Here is an 18120-nt window from a genome sequence, read left to right as displayed (position 1 = left end):
TTAAGTAGTTCTAAGTTCTAGGGGACTGATGACCTCAGAATTTAAGTCCCATAGTGCTCAGAGCCATTTGAACCGTTTTCTTCTTTTGCGTTTTGAAGTCCCTCTAAAATCGCGAAATGTGTTGCAGTGAGTATGGACAGAACTTCAGGGGGCTTAAATTTGTCGCCTCAGTCTTTCCATCCACAAATACACTTCCTGCCCCGTCTTTTTGTTTAGACTCATCTCTGTAGTGATATGATTATGAATACAGGCTGCAGAATGAAATAAACTTGTCCCAAGGCTGGGGTTCGAACTTGGATCTCGTGCTCACTAGGCCTTTACGCTAACCACCGCACCACCCTGGCACTGTAGCTAACACAGATGCCCAGATTATCCTAGTACCTCTCCTTCCCTAATACAAAACCCAATTCACACCTCAGCCATCCTAGATAAAGCTGAACTTCATATGTCTCTGCAACATATAATTTATCTCGTTAATATACCATCTCTGTAGATCTGTCTTGAGGATGGCTATGCTGCTTAGTTGTCAGCTAGAATTTTCTCATTCAGTGAACCATGGTCGAATGGAAGGCGCATTTTTATTTTCAGCTTTATAAGGTGTTAGTGAAGGGCATTCTGAAGGAGCTTATACACTCCTGGAAATTGAAATAAGAACACCATGAATTCATTGTCCCAGGAAGGGGAAACTTTATTGACACATTCCTGGGGTCAGATACATCACATGATCACACTGACAGAACCACAGGCACATAGACACAGGCAACAGAGCATGCACAATGTCGGCACTAGTACAGTGTATATCAACCTTTCGCAGCAATGCAGGCTGCTATTCTCCCGTGGAGACGATCGTAGAGATGCTGGATGTAGTCCTGTGGAACGGCTTGCCATGCCATTTCCACCTGGCGCCTCAGTTGGACCAGCGTTCGTGCTGGACGTGCAGACCGCGTGAGACGACGCTTCATCCAGTCCCAAACATGCTCAATGGGGGACAGATCCGGAGATCTTGCTGGCCAGGGTAGTTGACGTACACCTTCTAGAGCACGTTGGGTGGCACGGGATGCATGCGGACGTGCATTGTCCTGTTGGAACAGCAAGTTCCCTTGCCGGTCTAGGAATGGTAGAACGATGGGTTCGATGACGGTTTGGATGTACCGTGCACTATTCAGTGTCCCCTCGACGATCACCAGTGGTGTACGGCCAGTGTAGGAGATCTCTCCCCACACCATGATGCCGGGTGTTGGCCCTGTGTGCCTCGGTCGTATGCAGTCCTGATTGTGGCGCTCACCTGCACGGCGCCAAACATGCATACGACCATCATTGGCACCGAGGCAGAAGCGACTCTCATCGTTGAAGACGACACGTCTCCATTCGTCCCTCCATTCACGCCTGTCGCGACACCACTGGAGGCGGGCTGCACAATGTTGGGGCGTGAGCGGAAGACGGCCTAACGGTGTGCGGGACCGTAGCTCAGCTTCATGGAGACGGTTGCGAATGGTCCTCGCTAATACTCCAGGAGCAACAGTGTCCCTAATTTGCTGGGAAGTGGCGGTGCGGTCCCGTACGGCACTGCGTAGGATCCTACGGTCTTGGCGTGCATCCGTGCGTCGCTGCGGTCCGGTCCCAGGTCGACGGGCACGTGCACCTTCCGCCGACCACTGGCGACAACATCGATGTACTGTGGAGACCTCACGCCCCACGTGTTGAGCAATTCGGCGGTACGTCCACCCGGCCTCCCGCATGCCCACTATATGCCCTCGCTCAAAGTCCGTCAACTGCACATACGGTTCACGTCCACGCTGTCGCGGCATGCTACCAGTGTTAAAGACTGCGATGGAGCTCCGTATGCCACGGCAAACTGGCTGACACTGACGGCGGCGGTGCACAAATGCTGCGCAGCTAGCGCCATTCGACAGCCAACACCGCGGTTCCTGGTGTGTCCGCTGTGCCGTGCGTGTGATCATTGCTTGTACAGCCCTCTCGCAGTGTCCGGAGCAAGTATGGTGGGTCTGACACACCGGTGTCAATGTGTTCTTTTTTCCATTTCCAGGAGTGTACTTTGGGAAGAAGAAACGTATTCACAGTTAAGCTAAAGCAGCGAAGTAAAATCCTGTTAAGGGGAGTAGGTTCTTTTTAGTCATATGTGTGTCTGCATAGCACTTTGTAATGAGCTCTCTAAGTCTTTTTTAATAAATAGTCATTTAAGAAGCGAAAACGTTTCGAGATGAATTAGACTGATTTATTTCCTGCACTGTTCTAACGGCGTTTCATTTACTTCCACCAGCAAAGTGTTAGTTGAAGTCTATTTTGCATACTTCGATGCAGACTATTAACTTCATACTGGCACTTATCCGGCTTCTCTAGTCTATTTGGTGTTGCTGAACTACAGCTGATGCATCTATAATCCATGTAAGACACAAGACTTGTCAGTATACGGGCTATATCAAAAAGAATTATCCGATTTAAAAAAATCGTTACTATTGTTTTATTTGAGATGTGCGTGAACAACATACTGTTGGAAAGAGCAAACACTCTAGCTTTACATGTGACCCGCTAGGTAACAGCAATGTGCCAGTTCTAGGAAAAATTGTGTTCTACCGTTTGCGCATCGTGGATCAGGAATAACTGTTCAGCGTGACTTTCATACTAGGTATGGTCAAAGAGCAGTAGGCGATGGCATGAGCAATTCCGAGAAACAGGTTTTTTTGTGTAAAGGCATATCGCCAGGCCGTCCGCGGTTGTCTGACACAGTCGTCGGATGCAGCTGCCATGGTTTCACAAGGAGTCTGCAGAAATCCGTTCGCCGTGCAGCTCGATAGCCTCAACATTCCCCCGATGTCCATCTGGCGGGTGTTGCGTCGACGTTTACACATACACAGTTCAGCTACTGCAAGCACTTCATTAAGATGACAAACAACAAGGTGTGGAGTTGTTCTGTATTTTTGTTCTTGGCGACATGGAGGATGACAGCCTCCAAGGTCACTGAATCTGACTGTATGTGATTATTTCTTGTGGAGGTTATAAAAGACTGTTTGTGTGTCTCCGCTACCAACAATAATGAATAAACTGAGACATCGCGTAACAGCAACCGTGGAAGCTGTAACTCAATTCACGCTCGCTGCAGCAAGGGAACTATTTGAATACCGCATTGACATATGCCATGCATCTTCAAGGGGGCATCTTGAAAACCTATGCAAACATATGAAAAAACCTGAGTTTCCTATTCTTTAAAAAAAATCATATTACAGGGCTATTACAAATGATTGAAGCGATTTCATAAATTCACTGTAGCTCCATTCATTGACATATGGTCACGACACACTACAGATACGTAGAAAAACTCATCAAGTTTTGTTCGGCTGAAGCCGCACTTCAGGTTTCTGCCGCCAGAGCGCTCGAGAGCGCAGTGAGACAAAATGGCGACAGGAGCCGAGAAAGCGTATGTCGTGCTTGAAATGCACTCACATCAGTCAGTCATAACAGTGGAACCACACTTCAGGACGAAGTTCAACAATGATCCACCAACTGCTAACTCCATTCGGCGATGGTATGTGCAGTTTTAAGCTTCTGGATGCCTCTGTAAGAGGAAATCAACGGGTCGGCCAGCAGTGAGCGAAGAAACGGTTGAACGCGTGCGGGCAAGTTTCACGCGTAGCCCGCGGAAGTCGACGAATAAAGCAAGCAGGGAGCTAAACGTACCACAGCCGACGGTTTGGAAAATCTTACAGAAAAGGCTAAAGCAGAAGCATTTCTTAAATAGGAGATTGGAAAACCGATGGATCGGTCGTGGTGGAGATCATGATCAACAATTCATGTCATGGCCTCCACGCTCTCCCGACTTAACCCCATGCGATTTCTTTCTGTGGAGTTATGTGAAAGATTCAGTGTTTAAACCTCCTCTACCAAGAAACGTGCCAGAACTGCGAGCTCCAATCAATGATGCTTTCGAACTCATTGATGGGGACATGCTGCGCCGAGTGTGGGAGGAACTTGATTATCAGCTTGATGTCTGCCAAATCACTAAAGGGGTACATATCGAACATTTGTGAATGCCTAAAAAAACTTTTTGAGTTTTTGTATGCATGTGCAAAGCATTGTGAAAATATCTCAAATAATAAAGTTATTGTAGAACTGTGAAATCGCTTCAATCATTGGTAATAACCCTGTATATTTTGATTAGTTTCAGAAATATACAGGGTGGTCGGAAATCCCCGCTACAGACTTCTAGGACTTGTAGAGGGGAGTGAGTACATCGTATTTTAAATAGCAACCCATGTCTGGAAACGTCATCCGGCGAGACTACAGAGCCTCAAGTTAAGGCCGCGGGCGTCTGTAAATGTACGTACACAGGGGGTGATTCCGTGATGATGTTGCAGACTTTCTAGGATGATGGAGAACGATAAACGTATTAGTTTGAAGTAAGGATCCCTGTACAGGGAACGAACGAGTCGAAAGTTATAAACGAAAACCGTTCTGATACCTCTGAAAGTTGAATACGTGTGCCGGTTCTTGTGTTGCAAAGAGTGTAGGGTTGGTAAATTTCAGTGGTGGTAGTGTGGACAAAAATGAGAAAAAATGTCCAATAAACGTGGGCTCTAAAGTGAGTACATGAGCTATGACCATTCGTTCATCTTCGCTAATGTGAAACACATCTCCTCTACTGAGCAACTGTTCATAGCTGTTAAGGTACGCACTTTAGAGCCCACGTTTATTGGACATTTTTTCCTCGTTATTGTCCACACTACCGCCACTGAAAGTTACCAACACTACACTCTTCGCAACACAAGAAACGATACATGTATTCAACAGTCAGAGGTATCAGAACGGTTTTCGTTTATAACTTTCGACTCGCTCGTTTCCGGTACAGGGATCCATACTTCAAATTAATATATTTATCGTTCTCCATCATCCTAGAAAGTCTGTAACATCGTAACGGAATCACCCCGTGTATACGCACATTTACAGACTCCCGCGCCTATAACTTTGACGCTTTGTAGTCTCGGTGGATGACGTTTCCGGACATGGGTTCCTATTCAAAATACGATGTACTCACTCCCCTCTACAAGTCCTAGAATTTCCGACCACCCTGTAGATATGCCAAGTCAGATCAATCTTTTTGATACACCCTGTACTTGACAGCTTGTGCAACTCGAGTCTTTACACATTCCTGAGGGCTGCCCTTCACGACGGGATTCTTAACGACTTGTCTGAATTGATGAGTGAGTGGAGGGGAAGGTACTGACCTGCAGGTAGAGGGGGTTGAAGGAGGGCTGGTTGAAGACGAGGCCGTAGACGATCTCCTCGCCCTTCCGCTCCTCAGCGAAAGTGCCGAAAAGCCGGTCCCATACGATCAGGAAACCGCCGTAGTTCTTGTCCAGGCAGTACAAGTTGCAACCTGCAAGCATACCAGCACACTTCCAGTACATAGCGCAGGCGATTGCGTTCGTGAAAAAGTTTGAAGCGTTTTTTTTCATAAATTTAATAAATACAAGAGAAACGCATAACATAGACTGTAGTTGTTGTTGTGGTCTTCAGTCCTGAGACTTGTTTGATGCAGCTCTCCACGCTACTCTATCCTGTGCAAGCTTCTTCATCTCCCAGTACCTACTGCAGCCTACATCCTTCTGAATCCGCATAGTGTATTCATCTCTTGGTCTCCCTCTATGATTTTTACCCTCCGCACTGCCCTTCGATACTGAACTGGTGATCCCTTGATGCCTCAGAATATGTCCTACCAACTGATCCCTTCTTCTAGTTAAGTTGTGTCACAAACTCCTCCCCAATCCTATTCAATACCTCCTCATTAGTTATGTGATCTACCCATCTAATCTTCAGCATTCTTCTGTAGCACCACATTTCGAAAGCTTCTATTCTCTTCTTGTCCAAACTATTTATCGTCCATGTTTCACTTCCATACATGGCTACACTCCACACAAATACTTGCAGAAACAACTTCCTGACGTTTAAATCTATACTCGATGTTAACAAATTTCCCTTCTTCAGAAACATTTTCCTTGTCATTGCCAGTCTGTCTACTTCGACCATCATCAGTTATTTTGCTCCCCAAATTGTAAAACTCCTTTACTACTTTAAGTGTCTCATTTCCTTATCTAATTCCTTAGCATCGCCCGACTTAATTCGATTACATTCCATTATCCTCGTTTTGCTTTTCTTGATGTACATCTTATATCCTCCTTTCAAGACACTGTCCATTCCGTTCAACTGCTCTTCCAAGTCCTTTGCTGTCTCTGACAGAATTACAGTGTCATCGGCGAACCTCAAAGTTTTCATTTCTTCTCCATGGATTTTAATACTTACTCCGAATTTTTCTTTTGTTTCCTTTACTGCTAGCTCAATATACAGATAGAATAACATCGGGGATAGGCTACAACCCTGTCTCACTCCCTTCCCAACAACTGCTTCCCTTTCATGTCCCTCGACTCTTATAACTGCCATGTGGTTTCTGTACAAATTGTAAATACCCTTTCGCTCCCTGTACTTTACCCCTGCCACCTTCAGAATTTGAAGGAGAGTATTCCAGTCAACATTGTCAAAAGCTATCTCTAAGTTTACAAATGCTAGACACGTAGGTTTGCCATTCCTTAATCGATTTTCTAAAATAAGTCGCAGGGTCAATATTGCCTCACGTGTTCCAACATTTCTACCGAATCCAAACTGATCTTCCCCGAGGTCGGCTCCAACCAGTTTTTCCATTCGTCTGTAAAGAATTCGCGTTAGTATTTGCAGCCGTGGCTTATTAAACTGATAGTTCGGTAATTTTCACATCTGTCAACACCTGCTTGTAGTTATCTGTTATATATTCTCCATCATTCTTTACTACATTCCGCCAACGATGGGGAAATTATTCGATTCCGCGATAGCAGAAGCCGCAGGGGTTTGAGGCGGAGCACTCGTTGAGCCACGTTCGGAGTGCATTTTCATCCGGACAGGAATTTCTTCGAAGGTTACTCTGTAGATAGCGGAAATAGTGAAAATCCGAGGGCGCAAGATCAGGTGAATAACGTGGGTGCGGAATGACTTCCCAACTTAACTCCTATATAGTGTAGTAGAATGTGCGTGGGCGTTATTGTGGAGTAGTATCACTTCACACAGTCTTCCAGGTCGTTGTTCTTGCACTGGGTTTGCAAGACGTCTCTGTTGTTGACAACAGATGTCAGCAGTAATGGTTACATCTTCGTAGCGCACCACACCGTCGCTGGTGCGTAACGTTATCTTTTGTTAATGTGCGCACAGTTATGTATGGGGAGTTTTTGTTTTGTTTGGGCTCAGCCATTCCTTATGTTGGCACAAAGACAATTTCTCATCATCAGTAAAGATACAAGACAGGAATGGTCGGTGTTGTTCGCGAATTAACTGATGCCGAGCAAGCAGAGATGGATATATGGACACCTGCTGATTTTTGATTTCCTTTACAGCATGCGGTACCCATACACCCGATTTTTAAACCTTCCCAAGTCGGACGATTTTCGTTCACAGTTCATCACATTTGCGAGTTGTCGAGTACACAGACCTGAATCACTGTGGATTAATGCATTTAAACGCTTTTCATCAAACTCCAAATGTCTTCCTGAACGTGGAGAGTCACTAATGTCAAAACTGTCCTCCTTAAAACGAGAAACCCATTTTCTTGCCGTACTGTGTCCAGTGGCATTATCCCCATACACAAAAAAGCTCTGACTGCCTCTGCTGCTGTCACCCGCCTACTGAACTCAAACAGAACAATATGTCGCAAATGTTCCGATTTATTCACTTGGCGCTCCATGTTCTAGCGTCCACAGCACCACTCACTATCTACAAATGACAAAGTGTAAACTCAAGTAGCAAAAGTGAACCCAATATAAAAAATGCAATCCCGTAGTACCCGGAATACCAACATGCAAAACTTATGCACCAACCTAATATTATATACAGACAAGTTGCCGTTTGCTGTTGTTTGCAAACTTGACCAATGTACTTCAGATTTTTACATGGCACTTTTAATGAACATTCGGACGGACATAGACTATATATTTGTTTAATATATAAATATGTTGTATGTAATGGAGAAACGTTGTTACCAAAACTCTTGGAAGTTCTTGACTAACTCCAGAATTTTACACGATATTCTAATGAACATTCTGACTGACATGGGCTATATACCTATAATATATGTAATATATTAATGTGTATTTAATACATGGAGGACAAATGTTACTAAAAATCTCGAAAAGTTCAAGTTTTTATAGTATATTCTTATGAATATTCAGACGGACCTAGATTACATATCTCTTGAAATGTATACAATATATAAATGTATATGTAATACATAAAGAGAAACGTTGTTGCCAAATATCTCGAAACAACAATGTACAGGTTTTCTCTCAAAACCGACTACGAGAAAGAAAATGCTGGCCTGTGCTCTGCTGTGGAAATGTGAGGTTTGTTTCTTTTCTTTCAGTTTTAACTGTAACAGAAAGGTATTTAAATCATTAGTAAAATTGGTTCTCCCATATACTCTATATTGTTTCTAATTACTTGTATTTTTAAACAGAAATGTATACACAACAATGTACTGTTTTCTTTTTACTTCTCGCTACCGAGTTTCACAGAAAACGTAAAGTTGTATTTATGGCTCATCATTTTATTATTACAGAATCCAAATGTGCAACAATACGAACAAGGCTCAAGGTCAGAGAGGCGATGTACAGATAGATAGATGGAGAGAGAGAGAGAGAGAGAGAGAGAGAGAGAGAGAGAGAGAGAGAGAGAGCGGGGAAGGGGGTGGAGGAGGAGATTGGGATGGATATTCAACTCCCATGCATATTTAGCAATTGGGAAATTATGCCAGGTTCGCTAGTACTGTATAGTTCCTTGTCGAACGTGGCATCTCTTGCAGCAGTACTAATCAGTGTGGCGGTGGCCTTTGTTTGTGGAAGAGGCGTTATTGTGTTTTGGCGGAAAAATGATACGTGTAATAATAGAGCAACGAATTTTCACATGAAACTGGGAAAAACTGCTGCTGAAACCTTTGTTTTACTACAAGAAGTGTATGAGCAAGACTGTTTATCACGGACAAGAGTTACGGGTGGTTCAGGCGTAGGAATTGACAAAGAATGAGTGAAAGAAATTTTACACAACCAGTTAATATGACAACAATGTGCGCGAAACTAGCCCCGAAATTCTCACAATCGGACAAGAAGAGTATAGTGAAAATGTTTCTACTGACACTTTTAATATCACTGAAAATGATACTAATTTCTTGGAAAGAGTGATAACATGTGACAAATCTTGGGTTTTCACTTATGGTCCAGAAGCTAAGCGCCGACTCCATGCATTGGAGGGCCCCAACTTCACCGACAGCGAAAAAAATCTAATGATCAAATCCAGATTCAAAGCAATAATGATTTCTTTTTAAAAAAAAGAATTCGTGGAGTTGTGCATCTGCACTGGTTTCCTTGAGGTTCTTGCTCAACTTGGTGAAAAAATAAGAAAAGAAACGACTCGAATTGTGGCCGACCAAGTCATGGGTTCTGCATCAAGACACACTAGCTGATACCGTGTTCTTTGTTAAGAGGTTTCTAACGAAGTATAGCATCCCAGTGCTAGACCATCCACCTTATTCGCCTGACCCAGCACCCTGTAATATCTATTATCCAACGCCTAATCTGCATCATTAATCGGTTGAAGCAGTGAAAGGAAAAGCGGTACACACCATCAGGATCTTAGAGGAAGATTTCGAGCACATTTCTACATCTACATCTACATCTACATCTACATTGATACTCCGCAAGCCACCCAACGGTGTGTGGCGGAGGGCACTTTACGTGCCACTGTCATTACCTCCCTTTCCTGTTCCAGTCGCGTATGGTTCGCGGGAAGAACGACTGTCTGAAAGCCTCCGTGCGCGATCTAATCTCTCTAATTTTACATTCGTGATCTCCTCGGGATGTATAAGTAGGGGGAAGCAATATATTCGATACCTCATCCGGAAACGCACCCTCTCGAAACCTGGCGAGCAAGCTACACCGCGATGCAGAGCGCCTCTCTTGCAGAGTCTGCCACTTGCGTTTGCTAAACATCTCCGTAACGCTATCACGGTTACCAAATAACCCGGTGACGAAACGCGCCGCTCTTCTTTGGATCTTCTCTATCTCCTCCGTCAACCCGACCTGGTACGGATCCCACACTGATGAGCAATACTCAAGTATAGGTCGAACGAGTGTTTTGTAAGCCACTTCCTTTGTTGATGGACTACATTTTCTAAGCACTCTCCCAATGAATCTCAACCTGGCACCCGCCTTACCAACAATTAATTTTATATGATCATTCCACTTCAAATCGTTCCGTACGCATAGTCCCAGATATTTTACAGAAGTAACTGCTACCAGTGTTTGTTCCGCTATCATATAATCATACAATAAAGGATCCTTCTTTCTATGTATTCGCAATACATTACATTTGTCTATGTTAAGAGTCAGTTGCCACTCCCTGCACCAAGTGCCTATCTGCTGCAGATCTTCCTGCATTTCACTACAATTTTCTAATGCAGCAACTTCTCTGTATACTACAGCATCATCCGCGAAAAGCCGCATGGAACTTCCGACACTATCTACTAGGTCATTTATATATATTGTGAAAAGCAATGGTCCCGTAACACTCCCCTGTGGCACGCCAAAGGTTACTTTAACGTCTGTAGACGTCTCTCCATTGATAACAACATGCTGTGTTCTGTTTGCTAAAAACTCTTCAATCCAGCCACACAGCTGGTCTGATATTCCGTAGGCTCTTACTTTGTTTATCAGGCGACAGTGCGGAACTGTATCGAACGCCTTCCGGAAGTCAAGAAAAATAGCATCTACCTGGGAGCCTGTATCTAATATTTTCTGGGTCTCATGAACAAATAAGGCGAGTTGGGTCTCACACGATCGCTGTTTCCGGAATCCATGTTGATTCCTACATAGTAGATTCTGGGTTTCCAGAAATGACATGATACGCGAGCAAAAAACATGTTCTAAAATTCTACAAGAGATCGACGTAAGAGATATAGGTCTATAGTTTTGCGCATCTGCTCGACGACCCTTCTTGAAGACTGGGACTATCTGTGCTCTTTTCCAATCATTTGGAACCCTCCGTTCCTCTAGAGACTTGCGGTACACGGCTGTTAGAAGGGGGGCAAGTTCTTTCGCGTACTCTGTGTAGAATCGAATTGGTATCCCATCAGGTCCAGTGGACTTTCCTCTCTTGAGTGATTCGAGTTGCTTTTCTATTCCTTGGACACTTATTTCGATGTCAGCCATTTTTTCGTTTGTGCGAGGATTTAGAGAAGGAACTGCAGTGCGGTCTTCCTCTGTGAAACAGCTTTGGAAAAAGGTGTTTAGTATTTCAGCTTTACGCGTGTCATCCTCTGTTTCAATGCCATCATCATCCCGTAGTGTCTGGATATGCTGTTTCGAGCCACTTACTGATTTAACGTAAGACCAGAACTTCCTAGGATTTTCTGTCAAGTCGGTACATAGAATTTTACTTTCGAATTCAATGAACGCTTCACGCATAGCCCTCCTTACGCTAACTTTGACATCGTTTAGCTTCTGTTTGTCTGAGAGGTTTTGGCTGCGTTTAAACTTGGAGTGGAGCTCTCTCTGCTTTCGCAGTAGTTTCCTAACTTTGTTGTTGTACCACGGTGGGTTTTTCCCGTCCCTCACAGTTTTACTCGGCACGTACCTGTCTAAAACGCATTTTACGATTGCCTTGAACTTTTTCCATAAACACTCAACATTGTCAGTGTCGGAACAGAAATTTTCGTTTTGATCTGTTAGGTAGTCTGAAATCTGCCTTCTATTACTCTTGCTAAACAGATAAACCTTCCTCCCTTTTTTTTATATTCCTATTAACTTCCATATTCAGGGATGCTGCAACGGCCTTATTTTTTTTGGGGGGGGGGGGGGGAGGCAGCAGCGGACTTACCGTGGTGGACACGGTGGTGCTTCGGCGTGTTGAGCACCCACTCGAGGGGGCCCAGCGTGGTGACCGCCTGCGTGTGGATCCAGAACTGGTACAGCAGGTTGAACTGCTGGTGGACCAGGAAGTGCGACGGCGGGATGGCCAGCGCCAGCGGTAGGTAGAACACCTGCGGACAACACGAGGCCACTGTACAGCCCATCCCAGAGGGGGACCGTTCTGGTAAGGTGACCAGAGAGGTGAATTCCTCACTTCAAATTCCTGCCCATCCCCGTGATCTTCCAAAATCACTCCTCAACACTCATGGACGTGGCACAGTCAGTGTGGTACGTACAGGTTGTCTGAGAAATTCTCCCCTCCCGCCCCCCCTCCCTCGTGCCTCTTTACAGTATTAAACAAGGAAATAGCCGGTTTTGGTGCCGCTTCGCAATGAAAGTACCATTAGCGTTGCAACGACCTCATTAAAAAATTGGCCATGCTCGATTAGGAATCGCGCTCTAAGGGTCCCATACAAATTTACATAATGTATGTAGATATTTTATCCATTCGGGTAACTGAGAATCTCTACGACTCTTGGCTGTTACCGACAAGATATCGGTTCCAGATTTTCTTACTTTCTTTCCTTTACTTATACTGTAAACCTCGCTTCCTGCTGAAGTATTAGAGTCTAGCTCAAAGGGAGGCATCCTATAGGTTCTCATAGTATTATAATTTTAAATTCCTTCCATTTTTTATTGTTTTTATTTGTTTATAAGACTGGCATACAACTTAAGCAATACAATTGCCTTTTAAAAGTGTCACATTTAATTTAAAAAATGCAATCTACATACGAACTACATAGATAATATTTCATAAATATGGACAACTACGCTGTATCGTATTTGTGCAGCGTGTAGTATACATGTCAGCTAAAGATTATTGCAGCCTACTCATTGAAAATCGTTTCAATAAAGACATGTTGCTGCTCAATAATACATCGTCTGAAGTGACAGTCTTCACCATTCCACTTTTGCAACCATGCCAACCACTAGTTCGCCTATCGATTTTACAACAACTTCAGTGGAAAGAAGCCTGCTGCCTCATCTTTGGAACGGCGTCCAACTTCACCATGACAACCAGTGGTTCCAAACGGTTCATAACAGGCATTGAGAGGGCAACCCATTTACTGCCGAACCGAAGTTCATTTACCCTACATTTATTTACATTTATATATTTTTAACACTTCTTAATTGACAATAGCTATTTAATAAGCTAAGTTTAGTGTGTGTTTATTTTTATTTCTTGACAATGTTCTTTTAACTAAGAAATTTTACATTGTTATTCGACTTATAACTCATTGGTTAGTAATGACATCATGCCGTCAGAAGTGGGCGGAGCTTCCGTTATATATGGTAAGACGTGCACTAGTTTCTCCAGTAGTGATTCTCCAACTGAAAGAGATTCCTACACAATGGTAATTCATCGTTTTAGAGCTTTATAACTTTATGTATTTTCTCTAAGGTATGTAGCCCTCTAATTAAAGCACTGTATACTACCTGTAGGTCTGAAGATGACCACAGCAGTGGTCGAAACCGGTCACCTTAATAAATAAATCGTGATCAAGACTGTTTTTAATAGTAAATATCTGATGATTGAGTTTAAAAATATCAAAATATGTGACAAATGGCCATATCTTTTGATTCCATTGACTTAGACACTTGAGGGTAATTTATTTATTTGTTTATTTATTTATTTTACACTGCTAAGGGATCTTGAATTTCAGAATGTGACATAAATTTCAACTTGACACGTCTACCTGTTCGTGAGACAGACACAGACAGACAGCCAAGTGATCTATAAGCATTCAATTTGTACCAATTGAGAAAAGAAACCCTAGAAAGGCTTGTGGAGGAAACGATCTACACCGAAGTTTGTGAATGAATTATCTAATGATGATATGGAGCAGTGTTTGCTGTATGTTGTGCTTTGTTGACACAGTTCACAAATGCCATGACTCTTTTGAGAGGATTGTTTCCTGACGAATGTATAGTATGTTGCAGTTCTGAATGAACGTAATTTTCTGCTCTAACAAGGGGAGGCCGCCAATTGTGAAATTCAGATTCGATTCATACTGCGCATAATAACAGCTCATGGCCAGAGGTGTAATGTGGCAAAGCACCAAGATGCACTTCTCAGCCATTGTCGAGAAAATAGACAGTTAAAAGAAACCGTTGAGGTGAAATACTCTCTACGATTAATAATTATCTACAGCGTCGTGGCGCAGCGGTAAGCGCTCGGGTTCGTAATCCGAAGGTCGCCAGATCGAATCTCGCGCCATCCAACTTTTTTTTATTATTTGTTTTTTGTAATACAAATGTACACACACACACACACACACACACACACACACACACACACACACACACACACACACACAAAGGCTGTCCTGGTAACCCGACACGACATGAACAAGGTGACGCATTCGTATACGGCACAATATTCAATCACTATGTCTGGACGAGTCTTGCCACTTGTTTTCGTATGCCTCCAAGAGTCCACAGGTACGTTTGGACCCAGAGTACAGAAGACAGTCGACGAGTACGCCAAGAAGTATACCAACGTTGTTATTACATCCTCCAAATCCGGTAAACTAACAACGGGTTTGTTCATGGACTTCTTGCGTAATGCTTTGCAACCATACGTACAAAAGAAAGAATTTCTCCTTCTGATCGACTCTTGGGGTGGGCAAACGAACCCGGCATTATACGATGAGATGTTCCCGGACGTTAAGTAGTTACCAACGTGCACTCCTCTCGTCCAACCGTGTGACGTGTATTTTTACCGGCAGGTAAAAAATTTGATCAAGCGCCTTCAAAATTGTGCTTTTTTAATCGAGCGAAACCGTGACATCAACTCCAGAGACGATTGTATAAAAATCCAATCCATCGTCCACCACCAATTGTCTTCTCCGATTTTTTGCGATATGATACGATACGCGTGGTATGCATCAAACCTGACGAACAATGGAACAATTTTTCAGAATGTCAATCAGGTGTGTTTCCCAACAGATAATTTAAAAAACAATTGTTCTTGTAAAAACGCATCGTTTATCAGATGTGCTCGATATCGTGCTGTTTTCTGCTTTCCATGTTCCTATGATAACTGTCACTCTGGTTCGTGCGATACTCCAGCTACTTCTGGTCACTAATTGATAATTATGTGCGAGTGTATACCGAACTTTTCAATAAATTGTATCCACTTGAATATTATTTGTGATATTGTGTTTTATATCAAGTATTATTTTTCCACGACAAACGACTTTCAACAACTTATTATATGCATAATTGTTGCAACTGATTGCCGGGAATTATGTGTGTGCGTGTGTGTGTGTGTGTGTGTGTGTGTGTGTGTGTGTGTGTGTGTGTGTGTGTGTGTGTGTGTGTGTACACATTTGAATTACAAAAAAAATAATAAAAAAATTTGCATGCCGCGAGATTCGATCCGGCGACCTTCGGATTACAAACCCGAGCGCTTACCACTGCGCCACGATGCTGTGGGAAATTATTAATCGTAGAGAGTATTTCACCGCAACGGTTTCTTTTATCTTTTAACTGTCTATTTTCTCGACAACGGCTGAGAAGTGCATCTTGGTGCTTTGCCACATTACACCTCTGGCCATAAGCTGTTATTATGCGCAGTATTAATCGAATCTGAATTTTACAATTGGCGGCCTCCCCTTGTAAGAAAAGCCCCAAATACATACAAGAGTTGGGATCCCTGGTTCGTATTATGATATGGGCCTGGGCATCATCAGAATATGCACTCCACCATATTTCTATTTTTCAAGGTGACGTAAATGGAAATTTTGTTCGGACAGGTTCAAACGTGATTAATACCTCAGCTCTAAATCGTGGATCATATGTGGCTACAGCACAATTTTCTATTCAGGTGCAAGAATTCCTTGAGGTTCATTTCTGAGGCTATTAGATCGGGCATTATTCAGCAAGATTTCCAGTCCCTTGAAATGAGTATCTCTAAGTCCAGTCCTTTGAATGCCAGACACTTGATGATTGGGACTTACTAAATCTCACTGGCTTACTATCATTAGTGCACTAATGCAGAACTGCGAAAGAGTGTTGAGAAAGCCTTTTCAAGTGTAGCCTCTCATTGAGGCCATATCTGTTGGTCAAGTGCAGTAAACAGAGCTAAAGAGATGAAAAAGAAATCCATTCCAGTCCAGTTTGAGTTTAACCACGGATCCCCCTATATACCTGAAGATAACCATACACAGGGTTCAGATTCTAAGTAGAGGCCACTTGGAAACAGACTATGTAATACACAAAAGTTGTGATAAGCTGTGAAAATATCAAAAAATATGGCCCTGTCCATTCACCCAAGCTGAACTGTGCTTTCCTGCAATTTCTCTACATTTCTTCAGGCATAAACACACTTCTCTCACAGTCCAGTGCAGGCAGTCGATACATAACGTCTAATCCAAAGACCTAGCGTCAAATACGTACTTACCCAGCCACCCTCATGTGGATTTTCCCATGGTTTCGCTAAATACCTTGAAACATTAGTAAAGAAGGCTCAAATCCTTAACACAGTCTCTATCATACATACTCTTATCACTTAAGGCCCTGTATTACATTAAAGAATTGTGACAATGTGAAGACCAACCTTCAACACACTACCCACAGGGTCTGTGGTTTTCAATGTTTTCCCTAAATCACTTCCCAACACACTCACGCATAATGCAACCACTACAGCAGGTATATAAAATCCATTCTCGCAGAGACATTCCCTTTGGAACGAGTGTTGGAAAGAAAACGTAATGCTAGAAAAATGTATATTGTTTTTGTTAAAAAACGTTCTCTGTATGTTTAATGTAAATAATTAGGATGTATTGATAATTACAGTTAAGCTTTGTAGCTCATTGTGTTTCAGAAAAATAAAACAATTTAAACAAGAATTATTAAATAGTGTAATGGATAAGGCTGCTGCTTGTGGCAATAGGAAAATTCGCGGTTAAGGGGACCACACCGTGGTTCAAGTCGAAAAAATTCGATTTTCGGTTTTCATCATATTTCGATAGATTAAGGTGTTATTTAAGTACTCTGAGAAGGATTTTGCTGAAAAATATTTTTTTCGAGCATTTAAAGAGTATTTTCCTACCACGTGTGTTTATGTACCACGCCCGCTTTTCTGTCACCCACTTTTCTGCATATATTTTAGATCTTTTATCCCCTACATTGCACGTTAGGGATATTTTTTTTAACTCCCGAGTGTGTTGGCTACCCTTGGAATGCAACGGTCGGTATTCTTTTGTTTCTGCTGTTTGTAAACGATTCGCTTTCAAACACGCGGTTATAGTTTTGTTCAAGTGTGATTGCGAGTAGCTGTTACAGACAACTTGCAGGTATACTATGGGCAAACAATTAGGAGAAATAAAGAAAATCTGGAGGCAATGAAGAGAGATGTTTGGGCCATATTCTTCCATAAGTACTCTACTGATGATAAGCCATGTCATGGATTCTGTCCATCAAGAGAAAATTCGTGGTGCAGATACAATAGGGCTCAGGCAACTGGAGAATCTTATTCTCATCGGCATTCTCTTCCTGCTGCTGTTATTACAGCAATTAAACCTATTTTCAGAGACTTGGTTCATCCTGGCCTTCTAAGGAAATGTCTGCATGGGCAGACACAGAACCAAATGAATGTTTCAACAGCATAATTTGGAACCGCCTTCCTAAAACTGTATTTGTAGACATGCATACAATGAAACTAGGAGTTCATGATGCTGTTATTACACTCAGTGGTGGTAATATTGGAAAGTGTTGGGTACTGAAAAAGCTGGGAATTAATCCTGGGGAAAATATGATCACTGGGCTGCAACATTACGATAAAATGAGGATAGCCGATGCAGACAGGTCTGCATCTAATATGGCCAACAAAGCAAGACAAACATCCAGGAAGGTGAAAAATAAGCTGGAAGACCTGCTAGAGGCCAAAGAAGGGCCATCATATGCAGCAGGACAGTTTTAATTAACTGTAAGTAACGAATTTCAACAGTTTTTTCTTTAAAGTCAATTTCCAGCAAACTAAAATTTTCATTACATATGCCCAATTATATCAGAAACGATCATAGATAAATGAATGAAATTTTCAGAGATTCTGCAAAACATA

The 18120-nt window shown here is 42.8% G+C and overlaps 1 protein-coding gene and 1 long non-coding RNA gene across 2 annotated transcripts in view; both read right to left on the bottom strand.

The window, feature by feature from the left end:
* LOC126428228 (uncharacterized) overlaps positions 1 to 18120 on the bottom strand; it is a 405107-nt gene that overhangs the window by 16583 nt on the left and 370404 nt on the right. The window lies entirely within an intron of this gene.
* The window catches only part of LOC126428227 (alkylglycerol monooxygenase-like), a 213019-nt gene that overhangs the window by 16583 nt on the left and 178316 nt on the right, over positions 1 to 18120 (bottom strand). The window contains exons 5-6 of the mRNA XM_050090144.1: positions 11962 to 12124; positions 5241 to 5392 (exon numbers count right to left, since the gene is read on the bottom strand). Coding sequence (XP_049946101.1) covers positions 5241 to 5392; positions 11962 to 12124 — 315 coding nt within the window. The remainder of the gene's footprint in view (positions 1 to 5240; positions 5393 to 11961; positions 12125 to 18120) is intronic.

This window comes from Schistocerca serialis, chromosome 12 (assembly GCF_023864345.2).
Source record: "Schistocerca serialis cubense isolate TAMUIC-IGC-003099 chromosome 12, iqSchSeri2.2, whole genome shotgun sequence".
NCBI lineage: Eukaryota > Metazoa > Arthropoda > Insecta > Orthoptera > Acrididae > Schistocerca > Schistocerca serialis.
Note: the sequence above shows the minus strand (reverse complement) of the source record. Positions and strands in the feature narration are given on the sequence as shown.